At 38.9% G+C, this 25,848-nt stretch overlaps 1 protein-coding gene across 10 annotated transcripts in view; it reads right to left on the bottom strand.

Moving 5' to 3' along the window:
- The window catches only part of TULP4 (TUB like protein 4), a 165,186-nt gene that overhangs the window by 55,211 nt on the left and 84,127 nt on the right, over positions 1-25,848 (bottom strand). For all 10 annotated transcript variants that reach the window (XR_012632860.1, XM_074896490.1, XM_074896488.1 and 7 more), the window contains 2 exons: positions 4,355-4,483; positions 3,888-4,049 (listed from right to left, as the gene is read on the bottom strand). Coding sequence is in view for 9 of the 10 variants with exons in the window: in XM_074896490.1 (XP_074752591.1) it covers positions 3,888-4,049; positions 4,355-4,483 (291 nt within the window). In the remaining variant the exon portion in view is untranslated. The remainder of the gene's footprint in view (positions 1-3,887; positions 4,050-4,354; positions 4,484-25,848) is intronic.

A 25,848-nucleotide genomic window follows, 5' to 3' on the forward strand; every position in this document is an offset into this window, starting at 1 on the left:
ACAGTAAGTCTGTCCGCAACAGATGAGGAGAGCTCAAGAAATCCTGAAAAAAACAGAGCCACAAGAAGAAGAATACCACTCTCTTCCTGAAAGAAAATGCAGAATAGTAGTATCTAGTATTCATAAAGTCAGCCAATAACTTCATCAGGGCAAAGTACATACCAAATCACTTAAAAGATACAACTATAAAACTATATGCTCAGTTTCAGCAGGACTGTACTCCACCCTGGCCATCTCTCTAGCTCTCATCCCATCTCTAGGCTCTCAAAAGACTTTGGGAAGAGTTAACTATGGAGTTTCAACCACAGGTGGCATCAGCCACTACCTCAGGTGCTTTCCTTACAAGCCTGCATCAATGCACAGCAAGGACACTAACCCAGGGATCATTCATGCTCTGTCAAACAAGAAGATGGTTGGCAATACTGTAGCTCCAACCATTTCTTGCCTCCAACAGAAAGATGATGGTAGGACATCACCCTCCTCTTGCAGAGCTGCCACAAAGCCATGGTGAGGAGTGACAGAGGTGATAGCCTACCAGTGTTAACAGACAGGAGAAAAGATGGAAAATGAGACCTGAAGAAAAGAGGAGGATGCATGCAGCAGTGAATGGACAGACTATATTGAGCAAATTTTTATCAGGACAATAGAAAACAAATACCAAACAATACATTCCCCTTGGAAATTTAACTTTCCAAGTTAATTGTTTTAAAGGTCATGGGACCATGGAGTGTAAGACTTTCCAGGAATACTTTCACTAGCAACCTTCATGGTGACAGAGGGGTTACAAAAAGAATAGTAAGAAAACATAAATTTAAATGTTGACATCTTTCACTCACTGTACTGACAAGTAGATTACATTAGGCAAGAGGGAAGATGCTGAAACTACTCTAGAGTAGAATAATATTCTGTTCTCATTTACACAGATACAAATCACGAGAGAAATCAGATGAGGAGATAAGCTAGTAAGGGTATCCATTTCTGTACGTGCTTATTTGTGTGTAATATATGCGATGTCCTTCCCCTCCAATCTGCTATTTTTAGTTTGAACTGAGCATAGTCTCTTGCCTAGTACCTCAGTGAATTGTATCTCCTTGTGCCTCCAGAGGCAAATACACCTAAACACATTTTAGAAGATCGCTTCTTTCCACCAACTCCAGAAAACAGTACAAAGATCCATCATCACTTAACATGCAAACTCCACAGTTAGGAAAACTGCGTAGAGTAACATCAAACTTGTGGCTGGTTTTGGTCTCTGTTTCAATGAGTTCAACAGCAGCAGAGTCTGTAACTCAAGCAAATAATTTTCACACAGCTGGAATTAGCCATTATGTTCGAATGCGCTTATCTGGACACCGTACACGTGTTTGTTTCCTGGAATAACTACTGTTGGAGCATCCAGATTAGAAAATACAAACATATTGGCTAAATTGAATTAAAGGCAGTCAGTCACCCCAAATGAAACACCCAGGTGAAGATATTTCCAGATACAGCAGCAACAACTGAGTATCACACAAATGGAGTAGCCTCATGTTTAAAACATAGAACTGAGAGCTATTAGATCTTAGTTTCCCCTCCTACTTCTGCTGGTTGTCTTTTCCTCTTGATTTCTACTGAATTATTTATTGTCAAGATTTACATTTCCCCAGATTCAAAAAGAGGCAGTTAGTCTCCCTGGTTTTAAAGAGCAGTGTTGCAATAATTAACTCATTATTCTTTGCAGAGAACTCTAAAATTATTAGATGCTGCTGCAGAAATGCGTATTATTAGTTCTATTATATTCCACTAGCAATTCCCAAAATAATTCTATCTTGGATGGATTTATAGTATTCTCCATTAAAGTCAGTGGTACCTTGAGTCTTGAACCAGGAACTTTTTGTGGCGGTGTAAAATGAAGGAAGGAAAATAATCTAGTTGTGATCATAACAGTTTCTCTTTGCACTATTCTACCTCATAATTTATTTCAGTATTATATTATACACACATTAACCATAATGACAGTGAGCATGTGGAAGGAAAGACAGTTCCAGTAAGCTCAACACAAATGGCAAAGGACCATTGTAAATTCTGCAAATGAAACCAATGGGCTAGCTTAAGCCCTGCTATAAATGGTGATGTGACCAATATCACATACTTTTTCAGAAAAACAATAATGAATTTTTTAACTGGCTTTTTCAAAGCTCAGGAAGTTTTGGACTCAATGGTTGGAAAAATGGCCTTTTAAATTACATTGCTTGCATATGGCTGAGAGGTCTCTCTGACAGTCAACTGGATCCATTTGCTCAAGTGAAGGTAAACATAACCATATCTGTCACTGGAACTGCTTTTACTGCAAGTGCAGATTGGAGAGTTGTATACAGAAATGACCAATCAGATGTTTACTAGCATAGGCTGTACCTCTGCTCAAATGCTTTTTCAAGATAGCTGTATCAACAAATTAGGGGTACAATTCATAGAATAGAATGGTTTGGGTCAGAAGGGACCTTGAAGATCATCTAGTCCCAACCCCCCTGCCATGGGCAGGGATACCTTCCACTAGACCAGGTTGCTCAAAGCCCTGAACAACCTGGCCTGGAACACTGCCAGGGAGGGGGCAGCCACAGCTTCTCTGGGCAACCTGTTCCCGTGCCTCACCACCCTCACAGTGAAGAATTTCCTCCTTATATCTAATCTAAATCTACCCTCTTTCAGATTAAAGCCATTACCCATTGTCCTATCACTACTTGCCCATGTAAAAAGTCCCTTTCTGGCTTTCCTGTGGCCCCCTTGAAGTATTGGAAGGCGGCTATAAGGTCTCCCCAGAGCCTTCTCTTCTCCAGGCTGAACAACCCCAACTCTCTCAGCCTGTCTTCATAAGGGAGGTGCTCCAGCCCCCTGATCACCTCTGTGGCCCTCTTCCAGATCCGCTCAAGCAGGTCCATGTCCTTCTTATGTTGGTGGCCCCAGAGCTCAACATAGTACTCCAGGTGAGGCCTCACGAGAGCTGAGTAGAGGAGAAGAATCATTTCCCTTGACCTGATAGCAAGACTTCTCTTGATGCAGCTCAGGATACGGTTGGCTTTCTGGGCTGTGAGTGCACATTGTTGGCTCACAGTCAGTTTGCTATCCACTAGTACTCCCAAGTCCTTCTCCACAGGACTGCTCTCAATCCACTCATCATCATCCAGCCTGTATTTGTGCTTGGATCTGCCCTGACCCATGTGCAGGACCTTGCACTTGGCCTTGCTGAACTTCATGAGGTTTGTATGGTCCCACCTCTCAACTGTCCAGGTCCCTCTGGACGTCACATCCCTTCCCTCCAGCGTGTTGACCACAGCACACAGCTTGGTGTCACTGGCAAGCCTGCTGAGGGTGCACTCAGTCCCACTGTCCATGTCACCAACAAAGATGGTAAACAGCGCTAGTCCCAATCCTGACCCCTGGGGAATGTCACTCATCCCTGCTCTCCACTTGGACATCGAGCCATTGACTACAACTCTTTGAGTGCGACCATAAAGTCGCACTCCTTATCCACCAAGTGGTCCATCCATCAGATCCATGTGTCTCCAATTTAGAGACAAGGGTGTTGTGCAGGACAGTGTCAAAAGCTTTGCACAAATCCAGGTAGATGACCTCAGTTGCTCACTTATTACAGATTTCTGTCTCAAACAACTAACTTTGAAGAAGACTGCATGTGAATCAGGGTGAAAAGTGATGATAGGTAACTTGGTACATTATCACATTTGCCTAATGAGAATGACACGATGAATTAAATTTTCATTATCTGTGGGAGCACCAGTTTTGAGTGAAACTGTTCTTACAAGGTGACCATTTGACTTAACAACTTCTAAAAAGGTGTATTCTGTATCATATCAATGCAACACAATTCGCATGTCTAAAAGCCCCATTACCTGTTGATCATCTGGAGTCCATATGCCACAGGTGATCTGACTCTCCAAGTTGATTTCCGAAGACCAATGTCTCTGTCCACTGACTGAACCGACCAGCACAAATCCATCTCTGTAGGAGATTAGTGCTTGAGTCCCATCATGGCTCCATGTAAAGTCGCTTACCTTAACATAGCAAAGATAAGAAAATAGACACATGGGCCATGTAGGAATTTTTTGTTGTTTCAATAAAAGGCAGCACTGCACAGAACTAGACAGGGCAAATATTAGCCCAGTTGTCCCGGCTATTGGATAAAGCAACTGTCCTTGCAAAGTGTCTTTGTGACAATTCTTGCATATTCCTTTCAATAAAGAAATGTTTCATTTTCTCCTGTGCTTTCTGAAAGGTATAAAGCACCATTCATTGTCCTCTTCATTTTGTCTCTCAGCACTTGATCATTCTTGACTGCAGAGAAAACATGCGTACCAACCTGTGCCCCACGATCATTCACAAGCTCCACAGACCATCTGCCTTCGTATTGTATCCAAACAAATATTCCTCCATCTGCATCGCAGGTTGCTAATTTCTGGAATGGTTCGTTCCATCTCACCAGCACAACCTTAAAAGATTACAAACAAAAACAGCATTACCAAAATTGTCTGTTGTGCTAACAACTATTTAACAAGAAGCAGTTAAATGATACTGGAAAATAAACATCACTGCACTTAAATCCTAAAGAAGATGTACAAAATAGCAATTTTCAGCACAGCATTAGGCGATTCTCAAGAACAGCTGGAATCATTTTGTCATGGCTGTCAGGAAATGCACAATCTCTCACCATCACGCCTTTTTGGAAGGCATCGCATGCTTTCAATAAAATCATACTGTTCACTGGAATGCAGGACTTCATTACAGAAGCAGCAAAAAGGAGGACCTGTAACAACCATCCAGCACTCCTTCAAATCATTTCCCCTATCGTAATCTCAAAGACTGTCAGACTCCACATCAAATCACCACCTCTTGCTGACTTCAAGTGAAGTTGTATGCACCAGTATCAGATTGAATGTGAATACTCATATCAACAGTGACATGAAAAAAAATTTGAGAGTCCCAAATCATTAAAAAATAGAAATTTCATAGAAAAGTTGCTTTTCAACTGAGTGCAGAAGGAATACAAAGCAGTTTTAGGTTCTTCTCTCTGCACTAGAGCTATCTAGGCTTTTCTGGAGAATCTAATCAAGTCTAAAACTACCAAACTGCTCTCTCATTTCTAATTAATATCAATTTAATAAATGCAGTATCTCTTGAGACCCAAGTATAAAACTGAAAAAAAGCATGTCACCCTAGTACTTGAAGCAGAAATTAGCAGTAAAACCATTTACCTTCTGTGACTTTTTCTTAAAAACTTTTTTTCCAAATTAGTTTTGTTTCAAAAGCATGCAGATATATATGGGATGCTTACAGTCATACACAGGGGGATTCCCCCCAGTTATTTTACTGAGACACAGCACGTGCAAACAAAGAAAACATATATGAAATTGTCAATCTGTAGAGTGCTATTTTAATCACTTAATGGGCATTCAGCTTTAATGATGGTTTTTCATAAATCTAAATAGATAATCATCTAAAGTACAGAAAGAGAAGATTTTTTTTGAAATATGCTTTGCTGTTTACAGAGATGGATACTAAAGATTCCAGTCCTAAAATGATCTCTGAGTAGACAGACCTTTCACACTTCACGACAACATCAGCAGTCATTTTCAGAATTAGGATATAAATATGCATACCTCAAACCTAAACCTGACAGCTGAAGAAGAATGACCTTACAGTTATTTAGAGCATGCTACACTTACTCACAGACTGTCAAGGGTCAGAACTTCAGAACTGTACAACAGCGGAGCTCATTAGCCTGAAGCATCAACCCTTAAACAATTAAACCACCAGAAAACTGTTTCTTTGTGCATATGCTATGTAAAGATTCCACGGAGAAGTGAGTATGACAAACCACCTCTCTCTTGTTAAGGACCTAAGAAGAATCCCTTGAGATTCTGCAGGAAAACACTTGCTTCTACTTGATTATAACCTGGAAGCTGCACTGCAAATTGCTAGTCCTGTCTCCAGACGGGTAGATTATAACATGTCACTAGATGGATTATATCACACATCGTTTTTAAAAATTATTTTTTATTGTAAGAGCAGTAAATAAAATATTCCATCATAGTAATATAAGCAGCTGTACTCTGGTAGAGGTTTCACTCAGTTCCATCTAAACAAGAATGTCACAGATTTGTCAAAATTTTGTTTTCTTTTTGGTGTAACTCCCATGTACAGAGCCACTGCTTCATCCACCCTGAGGCAAAATGCACTTGCCAGTAATGCTTAACAGTATTAAGAAAGAAGTGAAGAAAATCCCAAGGATAACACTGAAAAATCTTCATTTTTAAAAGATGGAAGCCGCTAAGGCTAACAGCGACTATTAATAGAGTGGAAGGTACTTATCACCACTAAAACCCAAACCTCTGATGCTTAGATACTGCTCACACTGAACATTTCATACATCATTACAGAATAAATTGCTAGAGAAAATCTAGGAACAAAAGACAAAACTAATTGTTCAAATACTATGTTTTTTAGCTAACACCATCAAATGTACTACAACTTGTCTTAAAATCGCTCTGCTTTGTCTGGCAAAGATTTGAGACAAGCATATGATTTTATAGGTTAGACATACCAGTTGACTTAGTAATACAAATTACGGGCAAAGTGACAATAGCTACCTTGATGTGGCTTGTCTCTTCTGTTTTAAATAGGAATCTTGTTAAAACTTGACAATAGCTTTTGATTCAAATTCTGTACAACCTGTCTTTTCTTTGGATTTGATAAACATCCAAGGGTACAGTTGTGAGTAAACAAGATTAACTAGAGCCTCCCTCTCTCCATCTCAATTAGATACAAATTAGTAACTTCCAAAACAAACTTGCTGCTTTATAATCATAAATGAAAGTGATACAATGATTTTATATGCCTTCTGGTACCATCATCATAAGGAAGCGAATTTGTAATTGGAAAATTCAACTTCTTTAAACACAGAGGAAATGCTATCATTTTATGAGGTCATTTTAAAGATGCTTCCATCATTTACGTTTAACATCTGACTACAGGTGCCGAGTCCACAGCTGCTTTGAGTACTTCCAATTTAATTTTAGTCACAACATACTGAAGTAGAGATAAAGAAAGGAAGGAGGATTAAGCTGACTTTTGGCTTTTATGTTGGCTAAAATGTAAAGCATATGAAAAAATGCCCCATTGATAGTGCACTTAAATAACGCATAAGCTTGAATTACCCCTCTGCAAAGAGGAATTTTATTGCTAACCCATAAATGCAAAGATATCATTACTTTCACTAACAGCTTCAACTCACAGTGGACCTATTTTTACTTCTGCCTTTATGGTTCTCTGCTTCCTACTTAGCATCTTCACACAGGTACTAAAGGACTAAACTGTTTTATCTTGTATTGGAAGAGTGAAAATGTTGGTGTGCCAAAGGAAGTTGCCTGTGGACCTTCTGTGGTCCACACAGCTTTTGTGTATTGCCTAATTATATTTGTTTGTTTGTGGTTTGTTTTTTTTTTTTTTAATACTATAAAAATTGCAAATTGTGTTTGTTCTACTCTAGGAAAAAACTGTATCACAGACATTAATCAGCTCCTAAACTGTTGTTTCATATAGCAAATGATCTCCTGTGAACAAAACTTAAAGGAACCCCTGGCCTAATATATTAAGTACAATATAAAGGCCAATATATCACCCCAAAACAAGATGCTTTACATGAAGTTCGATGAGCTTTTAAATCAGGGTCTTATGTTTTCTTTGCACTCCTTTTTATACAATGCATAGCGGTGAAAAATTTGTTTCAAAAGTACAACATTCACCATCTTCAATAGCTCTGTTTTAATTGTCAACTCAATTTTCAGGTATTAAAGTTAATCAATCCTAAAGGTGCTAGAAACTCTCCCCAAGACTGACTGCATACCATAACACTGAAAACACATCAGAATCAGCAAAAAATGGAACCTTTAAAAATTATTTTCATCACAAATTAAGGATATGTAAGGATTTGTTATCCTCAATGTTAAAAAGCTTGATTATGTATGAAATTAAAAGGGAAAACATTGTTAACTTACACTTGGGAACCCATGTATTCACTTCCAGTACTATGGAGTAATCAAGAATGAAGTAATAGATAACTTAACCAATTAAAAATGTTGTGCAAACGTAAGTTATAGTTTATGAACCTCAGGTTACTTCCCTGTACTTTTCATCTTCACACATGCTACATTTGGAAAAGGCCTTGTCTTGTGACAAAGGAAACATATGTATTATTCTGATTGAAAAAACAACATACATTTATTTATTTTAAGGTCACTTAATTATGCTTTAAACTTTCTGTTTTCATTCAATCTAATGCTTTTTGGTCCACTACTGCAAATAACAAAACAAAGCCCAATCAGTCTCTGGCCTCAAATATCATCAGGTTTCTTAGAAAGACACTGTTGCAGAAAGACCATCATGCAGCCAAGCAATGTTACTATTTATTAAAATCTTAGACAAGAAATTTTGAGTAACTGCATTTTTTGGAGTAGCCAATACACGATTTATAGTAAATGTGTTCTCCTCCGAACAGGAACCAGGTTTGGTGATTTTAAATTCATTAGGTGCTATTGACACTTGTATTGTGTTAGAAAATGTGAAAAAAAAAAAAATCATTAAAATCCAAAGCATTCTGAAAGTTTTTGCTATTCCTAATTTCACTACAGTTTTTCATGGAGATGACTGAAAATCTGATGCCGATTAATTTTCCAAGAGCAGAAGTCCTTAATCCTAGAATACCATACAACAGTCATTGCTGAAATTTTACCTCTGTGGTTCCTAAAACATATGGTACATAACTGCTATAAAGGCAAGGAACAAACATCTAGAAAAAAATAAATGGGTAAATAACAAGAGTGATTAATTCCTAGAGTTCCTTACCAAATTTAGATAGATTTTATTACTGATACACTGTAGTGAGTCACAGTGAGCCATTTTAAAAAATCTCTGATTCTCCATCCATTTTACTGGGGAGTAGGCATATGCTCTAGAGATAGAGGTCTTCTCCAGCATCCATTTTCACATACACTATGGAGATGTGTTTGCAGATGAACTATCAGAGTAGCAGAGAGTAGAGAACACTCAATGGCAAATACTGTATTACAGCACAATTTACTACACCTGGAGAGCCATATTCCTTTATTTGGCATGAGCCTTTCTGAAACTACAGGTGAACTAATTATCTTCAGGGTGCACAGATGTGATGCACTGTAACTCCACTGAGCATATACAATACTAAACATTCTAAGGACTTGCTGGACTTTTCCCCCCCTAATAAATCATACTACGTTTCTAATGCTATTGAAAGTGCTGATATGAATCCACCTTCCAAGCAGCGACAGCAAAAGACTTAAGTGTTCCTAGGACAGAAACAGAAAAACTAGTAAAGGAGATGAGGCTATTGCCTACAGTAGCAGAGGACAGAACTCGGTCTATCCAAAGGTTTCTTCCAATCCTGCGCTTTTAGGAAAGTACTTAAGTTTTTAAAGGAACGTATAAGGGTTGAAACAAAGCACTGGAAAAGGGGACTGGACAATCTACCTAGGATCACTGAGCATCATCTATTTGCTGTATCGAGCAATCCTATTATGCAATCCCCTAATAAGTAGATTGACCTTCACTCATGGTTACAAATATAGAGAAATATATGCATATAGTGCATACAGTATGTGCAACACACTGGTACACATTATGGTTTATTAATGGCAACAAAGATGAAGATAGATGAACTATATCTATCAAAGAAAAAAAGATGAGTGTACAGTGGTAAACAGAAGTGAAACATAAAAGGGACCAGGGCAACCAATCACCACCTTTACTTGCTAATACAGTTCACTGTCTCTCTCTACACAATACATCGGTATAGATACACTCGTATAATGTGTATATATACATTACATACAAGTAACAAGGGTGTGTACATGAACACACATACCTATTAAATTCTCGAGGAAATTGTGCCAAATTTGTACATTTGTTGACTTTAAGTTAACTCTATAACTAAAATGTAATGTGAAAATGGCAACAGGTGCCCAAAATAAGCAGTAGTATCGCAGTTAACAAGCTGCTGCTTCTCACTATACTTTACTTATAACCAGTGCCGGTTCTGCGTATGTTTAGTTCAGTGAAATGTAAAGTTTAACTATGTTAAATATCAGTATTTTTAAAAGAAAGGCTATTCAAGCTTCTCTCTCCTAACTCCTCATGCTCCAGATTGTTTGCAAATGTACTTTCATCACCTTCATTTCTTGCCATGACAATAATGTCAGGTTAATTCTCTGCATTCAAACTAATTTACTCATCCAGACAAAGGGTATCACGTAAGTATTTTTCCTACTAATAACACTAAACAAAATTCAGCAGACATGGTAGACAGTTCGTTTGCCTCTCCTGGAGTGGCATACTAATACTCCTATCCTACTTCTCTTATATTGCATTCTCAAATTATATACTCCATGTTTCTCCCATACCCGTGGAGCTTTGACTTTTTGTTTCCAGAGACATTATACCCAAGTGGAAGTGCTTTGTTTGCATATGGAGCTGTCAGTTTCCAAGGTGTGAAACCCATCAAGCAATTATTATTGAGAAGAAACTACTACTATTAATAACAAAAACTGTGCTGCAGCTGAAGAATGGCAAATGTATAGTAGTCAGTATCTGCATTTCTTGAGAAAAACTGTTAACTCACAATAGGGGCTGCATGTTACATAGCGGGTAAATGAACAGTGAATGAGTTCTTGGAGACAGAAAACACCATTCAAATTCTTCATGTTCCTTTAGTCTAAATAATAAGAAAATGAACTCTCTTCCTGGAAGGACTGGAGTAGCCTCCAGATATCCCAGGGATAGATGTTCTTTAATAACCCTTACCCCGGCTGCCGGCAAAGCTCTGGTCACTGGTGATGTGCACTGATGGTACGGCAGTTGCTCACAGCCCCTTGGGGGGTTCGGCTGCTGCCGTGGGCAGTGCTTTCCACTGCCAGTCATACATTAGAGGTCTGCCACTTTATCCCAGGAACCCACTTTTACCTTGAAAAAAGAGTATTACTCTGCCAGCAGCCGTCATCTTGCTTTTTCTGTTCTTTGAAAAGGAGCTTCAATTCCTATAAATACTATTTAAACAAATATAACAATATTCTTGTGAGAGATGACATAAAAGCTACTAACTATGGGATTTTAAAAATACATTAAAAATTCATGCAAGGACCAAATATGAATAGCCTTTTTTTTTTTTTTTTTTTAAATGGAAATCTGATTTCATGGTATGACATTATCAATAAGCTAAATGTGACACCTGTATCAGCTGGGGACCTTACCTGGCACTAACTGAAATCAGAGGTAAGGCTGGACCAGAAATAAGGTGCTGACCTTAACAGACCTGAAAGGTCCAGGTCCAACTCTGTACTTTGTGGCACTCACATGAAAACCTACTCCAAAGCAACTACATCCCTAACTCAAACACCTCAGGTAAGAGTTTAAAGTTAAGTGCAATGCAGGGATACATTAAAAGCCATTTTGTTCAACATGCTCTATTTTTTTTTCCCCTTTCTCCTTGGCATTTGTTTTCATAACATTCAGAGCACACATCAGGCTGACAGAGACTCAGATCATCTGCTCAGCTGCAGAAAGAGAAAAGGCCAGGTAGGAGCAGTGTAGTTTACCAGCAATAACCTTCTGAGTAAGTGCAGGTGAGGTAACCATTCACCCATCCCTCACTCACTCTCCGTGTGAGCAGCTGGTTCCCTGTACAAGTAACAGTGTGGTTGCTCACCCACTGGGAAGAGTGTTGATGCTCCCCAGCAAGTTTTGACTATTTGCTTTGCAGATGAATGCCACACATGCCTATTTTTAAAAGGTATCCTGGGGTTGGCATCCAACCCACCACTTATACCTATTTTTGAAAGGTATCATATGGTTGGCATCCATTCTCCAATGGAAAGCAGTCTGACCTTTAAAATCTCTAGGGAATGATTTTGGCAAATAGGCAACTGCAGAAAAACTTGTTTTGATAGCTACTTTGAAGAGGGAATGTACTTAGTGTGTGTAAAATGTTGTCTTAAAAATACCTAGACTGTCAACATCTCACTGAATACATTTAAGAGCCTTGATAGTAAACTGCCAAGATGAGGACTCAGAAAGGCTTTAAAGCTTTACAAATCTCCTTACATTCTTTAAGTTATAAATTTCATTTTAAGAAATACACCCCCAAAGTCTATTGAACCCAAGGATTTGCGATATAAGCATTTTATATGTTCACAGAACACAAAATACACCATCTGATCACCTGCCTTAGAGGAAACCATCCCCAGTACCCCTTACAGGTACCAAACAAGAAGCGTTATGCTCCTATGAATGAAATGGCTCGCAGTGCCAGTTCCAAACGAATCACTCTTTTCATTTTGGAATCATCATGTTTAATCATGACTTCAAAGAACTACAGTTTTAGAACGGCATTTAAAAAAAAAACAACAACAAAAACCAAAAAACAACCCAAAACCCAACAGAGATTAGTTGTATCCAAGGTATATCCAATAAATGTGTTTGAGCAGCTGAGGATCTTTGATGGGTCACTTGTCAGAACTGGAAATTGCATGCGAGAAATGGAAATGACAGGCGATATGAACTTAATGTGGATGACAAGATGTTGGTATATGGCTACCAGTTCTCATTTAAATAAGTTTCTTAACTATTCCTTCAAGGGCTATTAAAGAAAACAGTTGGGTATAATCTGAAGGAAAAGAATTAAGGCACGGAAGGAGTGAAGGCCTGAAGTCAATCACCCATATGCACAAGATACCCACACACTATGCTCTTGCAAGGGAAACAGGTAGAGGTCTGCTCATCTCCCATCTCACAGAGTGACAGTGATAAGGAGTATGCTGTGCTCTGGATTCCCTTCCCTTCACAAGGATGCTCAAGTCCCAAAAGCTCTTCCACAGAAAGGATAACTGTTTCCACAAAAAAATCTTTTTTAGAGTTATGCCATGCTCTCTGCCAATGAGGGAAACTCCTTTATAGCATGTATATCACTACCACTGTCTCTTATCAATGGTCTTCTTGTCCCTAAGCATTACTGCATGATACTTCTGTTTAATTGCCCATACATACTCCCCAGAAGTGCAGAGGTAAGCCCAAGTTCACTAAAAATAAATCAAAACTGAATGTTGATATGGATGAGCAAAGGATAAAACAGTACTTTCATTGCCTTCTTTTATAAGAAGAAAAATTTAGTTTGTTTTAGTTTCCATACCAATAAAAACACCATAATAAAGAAAGACAACTATTCTACCTAAAGATGAACAACCACTTTTCCTTAAGATCAAAACACCCAGAGCAAAATAGTTCCCACTCTAGCAAATCACTGATGAGCCTCATTAGGAAAGGTCTATTGCTGTTAAAAATAAGATACATGCAGTAACTGTGCAGAGTTGGCAGTTCCTTGGGTTTGAGCATCTACAGTCAAACATTCTCCTACAGGAAAAAAAGCATCAGATTTAAAATTCTCTGGTATTTAGCCTACATTAAATTAAAAGTACATGAACCTAATGCTTATTTCACTAAGTTCTGACAAAATTATATTACAGATTGTATAAATCAGGACCATTTCACAACCTCATATTTACATTCACTTTTGGGCTGTGTATAAGAAGCTAAGTGTAAATGAACCTCAAGCTTTAAAAGCACAAATAACACTCACTGACATCCACCATGCACATCTCTGTTAGAAGTTCCAAGGAGAGGGGGAAAAAACAACAAAAACACCCCACATAAGACAGATTTCAAATTCTTTCTGTGTTTTTTTCTTGGCTAAAATACAGAAAAATATTGGATGAAGAGACACAGACACCCTGTAGCAGAGCTTATGTGTTTTATTCTGTCTCTTCTTTTTAAAAATATGCAGTCAAGGACAAAATACTGCTTGGAACCATGTATTATATCCAAAATGATGGATCACCAAATAATAAAAAAAAAAAAACCAACCCAAAATCAAAAACCCAGAGGAGACAGGATAACAATAAACATTATTGAAAACCACTCCTACTCAAAATTAACGAGCTCTACTCTGCTTTCTCAACAGCAGCTACTTAGGAATTCCTATAATATCTCTCTACCTTGTATATGCTATCTTGTTTGGGAATACCCCCAGCGTAATGAATTGCTGGAAAAAAGTCAGTGAAGTGACTATGGCACTCTCCCTTATACTCAGTCTTCCTGGTTTGGTGGTTAAAAATTCCTGATGAAATGTTCATATAATACGCTGAAATATACTTTTATAACTTTACATGTATATATGCATGCACAAGAACATTAGTCAAGAAAAAAAAAAAAAGACTTGCACTACTAGGAAACTTTAAAGAAAACTCATAAAAATGTAATATAAATGTTATTTTATATAGCTGTGCTACTTAATGCAGAGAAAGGAGGCAACACAAGTTCTTCACCTTCTGGAGTCTATTCTTAGTCTATTCTAAGTGTCAGAAACATAATGGTGTCTCATGACCACATACTAAGGATCTGCCCATATCAAATATACTGTCTGTCTATATCACATATACTGAGGTAACAGATAATTTTTCACTTGTCAGATGTTCAAACTCATGCAGCATGGCAATTAGGTAACACTATCCCATGTTTCTGAACATCAGCATTAGCATCTGTAGTAGAGATTTCATAATCAGAAGCTGGTCAATAACTCTCTTGATGATTAAACAGGGATGATTAAACTTAGCTTGCACCTGCTTAGCTGAAATCACTGCAACAATCCCCCAAACAAGTCCTATATGGGACCTGACTGCAGCACAAGCTTTGTGCAAGCTCTGTCCATGGAGATGAACTTCACCCTTTAAGAGCTGTAGTAAAAACTTGATTTTTGTCAGCAATGTAAATAGAAAAGACCTTAAAATTCAGAGGCAAGTCTCAAAAGTGTTGTCCAAGAGTGATTATTTCTCTGACAGCTACAATACTTCAACCTTAATTATTTTTTTCAAACACAAGGAAGTAAAAAAAAAATCCAAACTTCAGTAAGAGCACATATCAGCTCCTCAAACCTATTAACATTTCCCAGGTGACAATAGATGTGCACTGATCTAATTAAGGTGAGTTATAAAGCAGACTGGAGACAAATGGTACAGCTAGGCATTTCACTGCTGAAGTGGGACTACTTTACTATCCAAAATTCCCAAAGAAATACTCAACTATTGTTATCCCGATCATCAAGCCCAACCATAAGACCTCTGTGTGAGTTACACGCAATTGTAGAACATTTCTGGCTGTCTGAGGAATATTGGTGACTGTAAATTAGCCAGAGAAACTGAGAAAAGAAAGCATTTCTATAATCTTCACTGGACTGTCTGGGCTGTCTTTGTGTGACCCACAGAGACTGTGCACTCTTAATCCTTTTGTGAGAATGATGAAATTCCACCACACTGCTTTGCAAAGGTAGGACACCTGCTTGAACTTCCACCACGAGGCCACCACCTGAACCCGCTGCCTGCCAGCTGCCCCTGAGCAGGTTTATTTATAGGATGTTCAGCCAGGGGCATTTGGGGCAGCTATTGAGGCAACTGTATAATTGCTGAGACAGGCATAGAAAACAAGTGGAAGATGAAACAGTGTCTACTTCCAAGGCTAACAATTGCCAGAGAGGCATCAGGCAGTAAACAGGGAATGCAGAAAGGGCAGCACAGTCACCTCTCAGGACAGAAATGTGTAAAAAGAAGAATCTAAATTAACAATACAAATAGCTAAAAATCACAATATTTACATGCAAAGCATACAGTTTAGCATATTACAATAAATAAGATACCTACCAAGAATTACTTTGTTAATTTATATTACCCCCACGGAGGCTCTGATTCAGGCTTGACACACACTGGCTCACCTAATCTGCAACTGGTATGATACAAACCTATGACAATGTGAACAGTAGCTAAAGAAATGCCATACTCTAAGAAATGCCAAAGAGCAGATTTTGAAAATGCCATCCTTGCTTTGTCTAGCCTGCAATTCTGCCCAGACTGTAATCAGTGCAACTCCCTGTAAGCAGTTTTATCTTAATTTCTTCTTTCTTCATTAAATAAAAATGGTATCATGATGCAGTTGGCCAAGTGACCAATAATTTTACTTGTTTGACTCTCCAGAGAACACAAGGGAGCTATAAATAAGGGGTTCAATCAGTTACTTGGATAGAAGGATTGCAACAGGCAAAGTGGACAACCCTGGAAAGCACAAATCACTGCTATTCCATTTTACTGCTGTGGCATAAAGAAGCCTCAACCAGAAGAGACCCTCATCTTGCTGGAACTGCACAGTTATGAACAAGGACAGTCCTTGAAGTTTTTAGCCTTGAAGACAAAGCAAAAAGTAGGCTAGGGAAGCACTGCAGGACAGGCTAGCTCCACAGAACTATAAAATGACTGTATTAGCTCAATGCTCTCAAGAGGGATGAACTATACGTTGGGAATGTGATCCCTGGGCACCTCAATGGGATGTAAGGCTCACCATGAGACTACCCGATCACTGGCCATAATAGTGATAGGAAACACACATCTGACTGTCTAGGACAATACCTGACCTCATTTAATGCAAATATTAACAAAGATATTGATTACCTGTGGTACAGAAAGCAGCTTCCAAGGAACTGAGCTAAAACTGACTTGCTTCTCAGAGATCAAAGACCAACAATATTCAACCTTTAACAATCCAGCCAGTATATGAACCACAGATGACAGATTAAAGTTGTCTGATCCATATCCAAGAGCCCAAGCCAGCTATCTTATAAGCACTGCATCACTGGAAAGTAATTTCTACAGTTTAGATAGTTTATCCTTCAGTTCGCTAAAAAAAAAAGAGAGAGAGGAAATGCAATAGTAAGTATACACACTTCTTTTTTCCTTAATAAAATCCTTAAGATAAGAAAGTTTCACCAGGGAAACTAAGTAGTTGTTTTCTATCCCATGTCACTTGCTTGTCAACGAGCATCTGGAATATGATCGAGACAAAACCTAGTGAAAGAATGAACTGTATTTAGGCAAGCAAGTCTGTCCGTGCACACCACACATTTCCCTCTTTCCTGTCATATGAAAGTCTCAACACAAACAGCTCTCCTTTCAGGTTTTCAATAGGAGAACTAATCTGCCTAGCTACAGCAAAGAAGCAGAGGCACGTGGCTATCAGATTTTTCCAGAAGTGAAAAACCCCCTAAATTAAAAAGGAAACTTTATTTCAAAGCAAAAATATTAGCAGTTAAACAATGGGTTTGACTTGACAATTTCTACATCTCTGTCAAACACCCTTAAAGAGTTGGCAAGTTACCAATTTGAAAACAACTGTTTCAAAAAGCAAGCTTATATGTGACCAGTTAGGTGCTACCCCACCTAAAAGCCTGTCCAAGCCTTTTACACCAAGCCTTTGCATCCTTCCTCCCAAAACAAAGCCTTCTTTCTACTCTTCAGGCTGGCACACTCCCCATGTTTAAGTCTTCCATCTCTATGCATTTGGTATTTCCAGAGAAGCACTCTAGACTGTGTACACAAGTAGCAGTGTAAATTCATTCTCCCTGCCCTCAATTCTGTATTTTCCTTACAAACACTGTGGTTGGGCTTTTTTTACTATTTATTCATCTGCATCATTTCTGATGCTTTTGTTTGAGGGAAGAAAAAGCCCCACAGATTTATATTAACCAGAATAATTAGGTAATAAGACAAGATTCCCCAAGAAACTGTAGAAAAACATCTCTGAAGCATTTAAAACTGTAAATATCCAACATGGATTTAATGGGTATTCTTAAATAAACACTGCCATAATGCAGGAGGTTGCCCACAAGTGCTACAGGCCATGCTTTCTGACTGTCACGGTTCTGTTTCAAAAGCAGAAAATACTGGCACTTGACATCCCCTGATCAAGCAGCAATGGCCTTACTTCAGACTGGGCTGAGGAAAATACTTGTCTTTATTCTGTGCCCAATTTTGGTTTATTTTCTTTATGATACCTTATAGATTTTAAAGTAATGGTTTTTCAACATTCTTATAAGAGTTTAAAAAGCAAGAAAAGTAACTAAAGTTTTGGGATATTAAAGTAAAAAAAATGCATACTGGCAAAGTGGAGTCACGCAAAGAGTCAGGCAGTACTGGAACGACATGAAAAACCAAGGAAGGTAAGACATTAAATGTTACTGTAAGTAATAGGATGATATTCAGGAAATTGCATTTTAGGTTAAATATCAAGTAAAGCTTCCAGCAATGAAAGAAATGGTTGAACAGTCTTCTAAAAGAAAAGGTGGAATGAAGCCAACCTTTGGAAGCACTTCATACAAATTTTCACATAGCATTAGAAGGTATATTGCAGGGACTTTGTGTGTGTGTGTGTTAACTGACTACACATGGTTATTGCAGTTCAGTGGTTCTGTTATTAAAACATTATTTTATTATTAACTAAGATTTAAGAACAAGAATTGTTTTATTAACAAAACAATAAATTATTTTCATTTTCTTATTTTTTATAGAGCAGTATCACTTCAAAACTCACTTGAGTGCTGAAGTGTTGCACATATATGGAATAAAGACATATTATTTCAGTATGATAACTATGTGATAAAAATATAGTCCTATTCTATGCATGAGGGTGAAGAGGAATAATCTGTGTCTTTACATAGTCACAATTAAATCACAATTTTTCTGTGTGTCTATAGGCTGGGAGTATAGGTGATGGCTGTGTAGATGGTGTGCCAGCTATTTTCATGTCTGCATGCGAATCTGCAAACAATCAGTCACTGCAGTATGTTTTGCTCTGTGCATGCTCTTGCTACACTTTGAAATGTAAGTCTGCTAGCATTTTCAGAGCACGACGTCTTCCTAAAGAACAACCGAAGGAGTGAAACAATCCAGGAGTTATTCACTTTTTCAGAAACCTTTAGTAACAAAATGGTGGCATCACTAGCATGATGATCAAACAGCTCCATGTGGACACTGTTCATATTATTAAACAGTTAGTGATCTTGGGAGTGGGAAATTGTATGCGGTGGTTCTGAGTGGACCATATCATAATAGAGAAATCAGAGCATCTCCCTCTATCCAAAAAAAAAGGGAGAGGCAGAGTTAGGGAGACAGATCAAAAGCATGGAGTCAGAAATAGGACCCAAGATCCAACAAAGGGTGATTTTTACCTATCAAAGTCCTCTACACAGTACCAAAGGGTACTCAGTGGAGGACTCGGGGATGGACCATCAAGTACTGTAATCTTTAGATGCAGGAGTGAAGGAGCCTTGCTAAGCTGACTCATGACCAAGCTCAGCTAGCACAGGAAGGAGATGAAGCTGAGCTGAGAAGGCTTCAGCTAAGCATCCCTGCAGTGGAGCACAGGAATCCCACAGCTGCAGCTCTCAGCCACCATCTTCCTCCAACATTCTGTGTCCCAGAGCCTCAGTTGGAAGGTGGACATGTGGCTCATGGCAGTCACTGCCTCCTCCTGCTCTGCAGTTCATCTGTACAGCTCACCAGACAGAAATTTTTTCAGCAAACCTCCCTGTTGGGACCAACCACATCCTTGCAGCTATACCCAGCTTTGTTACTATTACTATATGGTAATTCCTTCTAAGTATGTTTCTGTAGAAAATACCAACCAAAACATGGCTGTACCCGGATATGCCCATGGTATCCATGATGCTGAGACCTGCCCACTGCTTTGTATGAGCCATGGCAGGGACACCCTGCCTGGCCTGGAACCGTGCTTCCAACGCGCCCCCCCCCCCCGACACTGCATGTGTCACCAAACCTGAAAGTCAGTCTCAGAAGAACAATTTTGTTCTTAACACACCATTTGCCAAAGCTGATACCTTTACTGAGGGGAATGAGCATGAGTCAGGGACTCCTGGACAGTGTCTCTCAGCAGAGAGTAAGGGAGTGCAGAAGAATCAGCTACTGAGCAACCCCCAGTGCCCAGCCTGACTCCCAGTCTCACATGATCTTGAAATATTAGATTTATAAGCACTAAAAATAAAACCATGTGATGCAGACTCATGCACTGGAGAGTCTGTTGTTATGCAGTAAAACCACGATAGCTGAGATACTGTAACTATGAGCTACTCATCTAGAGTTAATGCTTTTATTTGCATTTATGATCCAGTTAGTTAACACTATTTTAACAGAAATCATGCTAGCCTTTTTATTTTTTTCTAAAATCCTGTTATTATTACTGCATATGCATATACACAATTTACTACCCATTAATCTAGAACTCTCAAGTAGTGTGTTCTTTTTTACATACAATTTTACTGATTCCAGTCAGCAGGTCTGTGTTATGCTTGCCATTTGAAGGCCAAATATCAACATTTTGAATTAGCATTTTGGAACTACCTTACCTTCTGGCAATTAAGCAGAAATGAGCTTCTTTTTCTGAATATATAGCTTTTCTTTCTCAAGAGGATTTAATTTCAAAAGTCCCTTCAAATACCTATCTCATACCTTTAATATCTCCAGGCAGCATCATTAATTATTGTTTGGGGTTTTTTGGGTTATCCTAAAATATGTCACCTAAAAAGAGGCACAACTCAGAGAATAACTGTACCAGCACTGAGATGAACGCACTTGTAAGACTGCAGGCACAATCCTGAGGAAGTTACTATCAGGTAAAATGGCAGGACTACATGAACTGACTGTCTGATATCTTTCAAGTGTCAGAGTCAAATTCATTTAGGGACAAATATAATTTAATACAACCAAAACCTTAACAAAAATTATGAGCGGCTTATCGCCATATACTCACATACACATCACATACATATCATGTACTCACACGCATATCGATGAAAACCATGCATACTGAAACTGCACCAAGGAAATGTGCTTTTGTAGATAAACAAACAAAAATCTCCTTAGTTTAGGTTTGGCTATTTACTTAACAGTTTAACTGAAGACATCAGACAAAGACAAGAGGTGCTTACATCATGCCTTCCCATCACTGTAAGTGGAATGAACTCCAGAACACAAATACAGAAAGCACTCTTGCTCTAATGGCATTTTTAAGAGACGAAGATTTTTTACTCATACACATAATGCATGTATGACCAAAAAGAAATGACTCAACACCTTCTACCTGAATTTACAATTGCATCAGTTCCTGACCTTATTAAATTTCTGGAATCCCTTACCTGCACGCTTCTGTTTAGCCACAGACTTTGGTGACTCCAGGAGATGCTGGGAACCCCCCTTACCATCCCCCAGGCTACTCTGTTCAGCCAGTGCCCGAAAACAGACCGTACTGCTCTGAATTCAGGCATCACCCACACAGAATACTCTTTAGGATGTTACTGAGAATCAGAACTAATTTCACACCTCTTATACAAATATTATATGAATTACACCACTGAAGTCCTACCTAACACTTTACATTAGGAAGGGAGAACAACCAGCAAACAACAGAAAGATACCCCCAGTAGCTAGAGATTGTCTCAAGTGTGAGGTTTAATATCCCCTTCAAAATCTGTCAGCATGGATTATGGCAACTGTAAATATTCCTGATACCCATTAAAATAACCTTTCTAAAACCTTGTTAAATTCTTCAGCCTAACACCTTACTGCCGTAGCGACTTTTATAACTTAATCACAGATCTGAACAAGAATTCCCTTTTATCATTTTCGAAATTTGCAACCTTCTGATTCCTTTAAATATCCACTTACTTTAGTAGAAAAACAGAAACTACCTCGATCTACCTTCTCTGTTACCATTTACTGCTTTATACAGTTTTAACACATCTCTTCTCTGACTCATCTGCTTTCTAAGGTAAACAGTCACAATTTTCTTCAGCCACTCTGCACAACCGAGATTTCCCTGATCCTTTTTCAGCTTCATCTCATGTTCCCACAACTCCCACTAACTCTCGAATGCTATTTTGAGGTGAAGCAAGGGCGTTCTTGATATATCAGCTTTTACTTTTGGTAACATTTTCCATGCTATTCTTTATTACTTTTCCTATTCTTAATGGTATGTTTTCAAAATTGCTGGGATTTTTTCTTTTACTACTGTCTTTTTCAAGTCAGGTCTTTCCTAAATGGAGGTCTCCATGGAGGAATGTAGGACTGACAGCCTCATAGCTCTCCATGCTCAGAGATCAGACACCATTTAGACACTTCCCAATTCTGTCTTTTGGCAGGGCTAGTGAGGCAGGCACAATCCCACACCAGTGCTGCTTGATGACTAAGAACAGAACAGTCACCACTGGTTTAAAGTGGAGTTTTATCAATGTACCGCTGTTAGAAGGTCTAACCAGTTAATGAGTATTTTGCTTCTGTCTCTAGTACAGGTTATGAGTCATGTCAGCAAATTGACTCTCATTTTAGTAGTACTGTGTTTCTTAATAATCATCTGTGAAGGACAACAAATCTTTCTAAAAGCTTTCATCAGTTAAATCAAATTATTTTTCCATCTGCCAAAACACCTTCCTCCTCTTCAGTTTGCCATGACACCATTTACTTCTGTGAAATCTTGATGGCTGCAATCTATGAATTATGGGTAACTATTATTTCAGGTAATTTACCAACTACCAGTATAAACTTACTTATATTTATAATTCTCCAGATGCTTCCTAGAGCCTTCTAACACATCTAGTTCCACACCCTTATTATGTTATTTCTAATAAAACTGTATATATTTTGTCTACACACTTCAGCTCTCTCAACAAATCTGGATGCATATCTGCAGTGAGGACTGGTACTAATAAATAATGTAACATCTCTGCAACACTTTCCTGAATTGCTCCCTTTGCGCATGGCAATCCACCCAGCAGGTCCACCAGTTGTCTCACCAACTTTCAGCCTCTCATTCACTGAAAGAACTCTCTGTTATTTGTTCCTGTTCCTTTAGCTGTGTGCTCCACTACCAGCATTTCAGTCTTTTGGGATCCATTTTTACCTGTGATAGGATTACACTAAGGGCTTACTTTCCTTTAGGAGTCCTACAGCCAAGCACCTTCTCAAGACAGTGGTCGTCTTCTCTCCAGGAAAGGTGCATATGAAAGTCCAGTTACTGGATCCTGGCTGCAGGAACTCAGGGTGAGATCCGCTGTGGATGGGGAAACTGCCAAGCCTCTCCCTTCCCTGCTTCTCTCACTTGCAGGACTATAGGGAAAAAATGCTCTTGGTGAATGGGCTTGTGTAAGGGATCACTTGTACTGTAACTTTCTCCCTGTTTGTTAACTCTCAAAGCACACCAGAAGGTGACAAAGTAATCTCATTCATAGTTTAACACACAAAAAATATCAGGTATTTTTCTGCAGTCATCAAGAGCAGAATCATAAATATTAACACTTCAAAAGATAAAAAGTAGAAAAACCTTAATATTTTTAAGTTGAATACATGAATTTTGGGTCTGAGACAGGACTTTCAGATGCTTGTGTAAACAAATAGAACTTAACTAAAAAAAGCAGGACAATTAATGAGATGATCCCCTATGGACCCCTGGCCTCTTCTTCTACAACATAAGGAGAGTTAGTAGCTCCACAACAGATTCAGGATGAATCACTGCCTCTTATTCTTTGCCCTACTCATCACGTTTATACAGTGTCTGTATGTACAACACCCCAAATATGAAATGTGTCACCTCATGGCCTCTAGCAGTCAAAGATGAAGAACAAGTAGACTATGTTAAAAGTACAACATGCCCCAAAAAAAGGCCCATGTTGTTTGATCCCTTCATTATTGATAAGCCTAATACGCCTTTACATTCCATGTTACCCAAGCAAGGCTGAACAAGTATTTACTAGGCTACTCTGTAACCAGGCTCAAAATAAATGGCATTTAACTTGTTTTAACAATACAGGGTATTCCTTCCCTTAACAGTAACTTGACTTGACAGTTGCACTATGCAACACTCTGGTTTTCTAAACAACAAGGCTGTGACTCTTCAAGTAATTCTTACCGTAGCACTAAACAGAATGAATGTGATTCAGCTGTAAGCAAAACGAGGCATGCATGAAATGGTATGAATTGATGCACACTTTCAACAAAAAGTTAGGACTCTTGAGTAGTGCCGGGGAAGTATTTAGGATCTACACAAACACTCACAGGTCAATTGAGTCAGACCTGCCAAGCGCTGTGCTTTGTAACAGACTCAGGCAGAGCTGCTGTACAAATTGCCTTCAGTGGGCAAAGCTCCCATCTCAGCTGCTTGTTCCCCAGCCTGATTCCCATCTTACTGCTCCTTCATTTCTATCAATGCAGTTGTGTGAGTGACCACACAGCATGTGTCAGATCACAGAAATAATCTCTGCAATGATTAAGTATTGCTGAACTACGGTGCAGGAAAATAAACCTCTTGAATAAGTTCTGACACCAAAAGGCTGTCCATGAAACTGCATTCATGCCCCTTTGGTACCACTGCAGTGACAGAAACAGGCTGGCAGCACAGTGGAGGGTGGTCATCTGATGGCAATGGCCCCTTATACCCAACACAGCTCAACTCCTACACTTGTCTCCTCTGACTTGTTAAATTCCAGGGCTGAAAAAAGGCTACAGTCCTGCAGAGCTCCAAAACCTGGGTGCCTTCAGGGGAAGCTTTCAGCACACCTCGCCCCCAGCCAAGAGGAAGCCTGCTGCCGATGTACGGCCCACGGAGTGGAGGACCAAGCGCTGGGGAATGCAAAACTCAAGATGCCTGCAAGTCTGTTTTTACAGTCCAGTAACCTTGACAACATCTAAACACAGAGGTCATCTCTGGCCATTAAAGCATATTCAAAGCAGCAGGAAGACATTTATGAGTTAAAAGAGGATGATCTGCTCTTCTCATCATGAGGCTGACACATGCCTCAAGACTCTCTGCTTTGCTTCCTAACTATAATTCGAGAAAATATTCAGATCATGAGTGAGACTGGTGAATTTTGGGGGATTTTAGCACTTCTATTTTGGGTATGAAATTATTGGCATCTTGCCCCAAACTGGCATCACAGTCAAAAACAGAATTCATGATTGAAAGGCTTATTTTTCTTTCTTCCACAGTACTCTTTCCATCTCCCACACTCACTATAAATAACACACAACTCTCATGTGAAGTGAATTAAAAAAGGTTGAAGGCCAGAAATATACACTCCACAAGCAGGTCCTAAAAAAAATTTGGGGGGGCAGCTAAGTGTTCCAGGCTAACTTACCCACCCACTCAGCATGTACCCAAACCTAGAGAATATGATAATTCATCCCCAGTAAAGAGATTTTCTTCCAAATTGGTTTTCTGTGAGCTAAATCCACGCAGCTCTACGACTCAAGCTGCGCATACCCTCACTATTCAACAAGGCTCTCATTTGAAACTCATCCCTGCTTATACAGCCCAAGAATTTTAAGTCTAACATAATACTTTTGATCGTGTCTGGTAAATCTCAGAGTCCAGAACCTGACTCTCTGGATGTGGGATATAAGTAATTCTCATTTTTTCACAGGAGTTATCACTATCCAGCAAAATGAGAACAGAGATCCAGAAATAAGGGTAAAATTGACAAATTTTTTTTTTTTAGTCTTAAAGAGCTACTATTTAATGTATAGTCATTATGCTAAGGGGACAGCAATGATATTCCTAAAAAGAGAAAGGAAGATTAAAAGGCTTCCACAGACCACACTAAGATTACTTCATTAACCTTCTTGATTTTTACCTCCTCTTACTAAAACAAATCTATAGCCATTAAATCATCTTTTCTAACTACAATCTCTATTCCTGAAGCATTCGCTGTCTATGCTTGGTGTCCACTTTATATCACCACTCTGTAGTATTATCCACAACTTACAAAACTGTATTTTGTTCACTAGTCAAGGTGTCTCATGACTGATAATGGCAGAGTTACAGGCAATGCAGTGT

This window comes from Athene noctua, chromosome 1, assembly GCF_965140245.1.
Source record: "Athene noctua chromosome 1, bAthNoc1.hap1.1, whole genome shotgun sequence".
Lineage (NCBI taxonomy): Eukaryota > Metazoa > Chordata > Aves > Strigiformes > Strigidae > Athene > Athene noctua.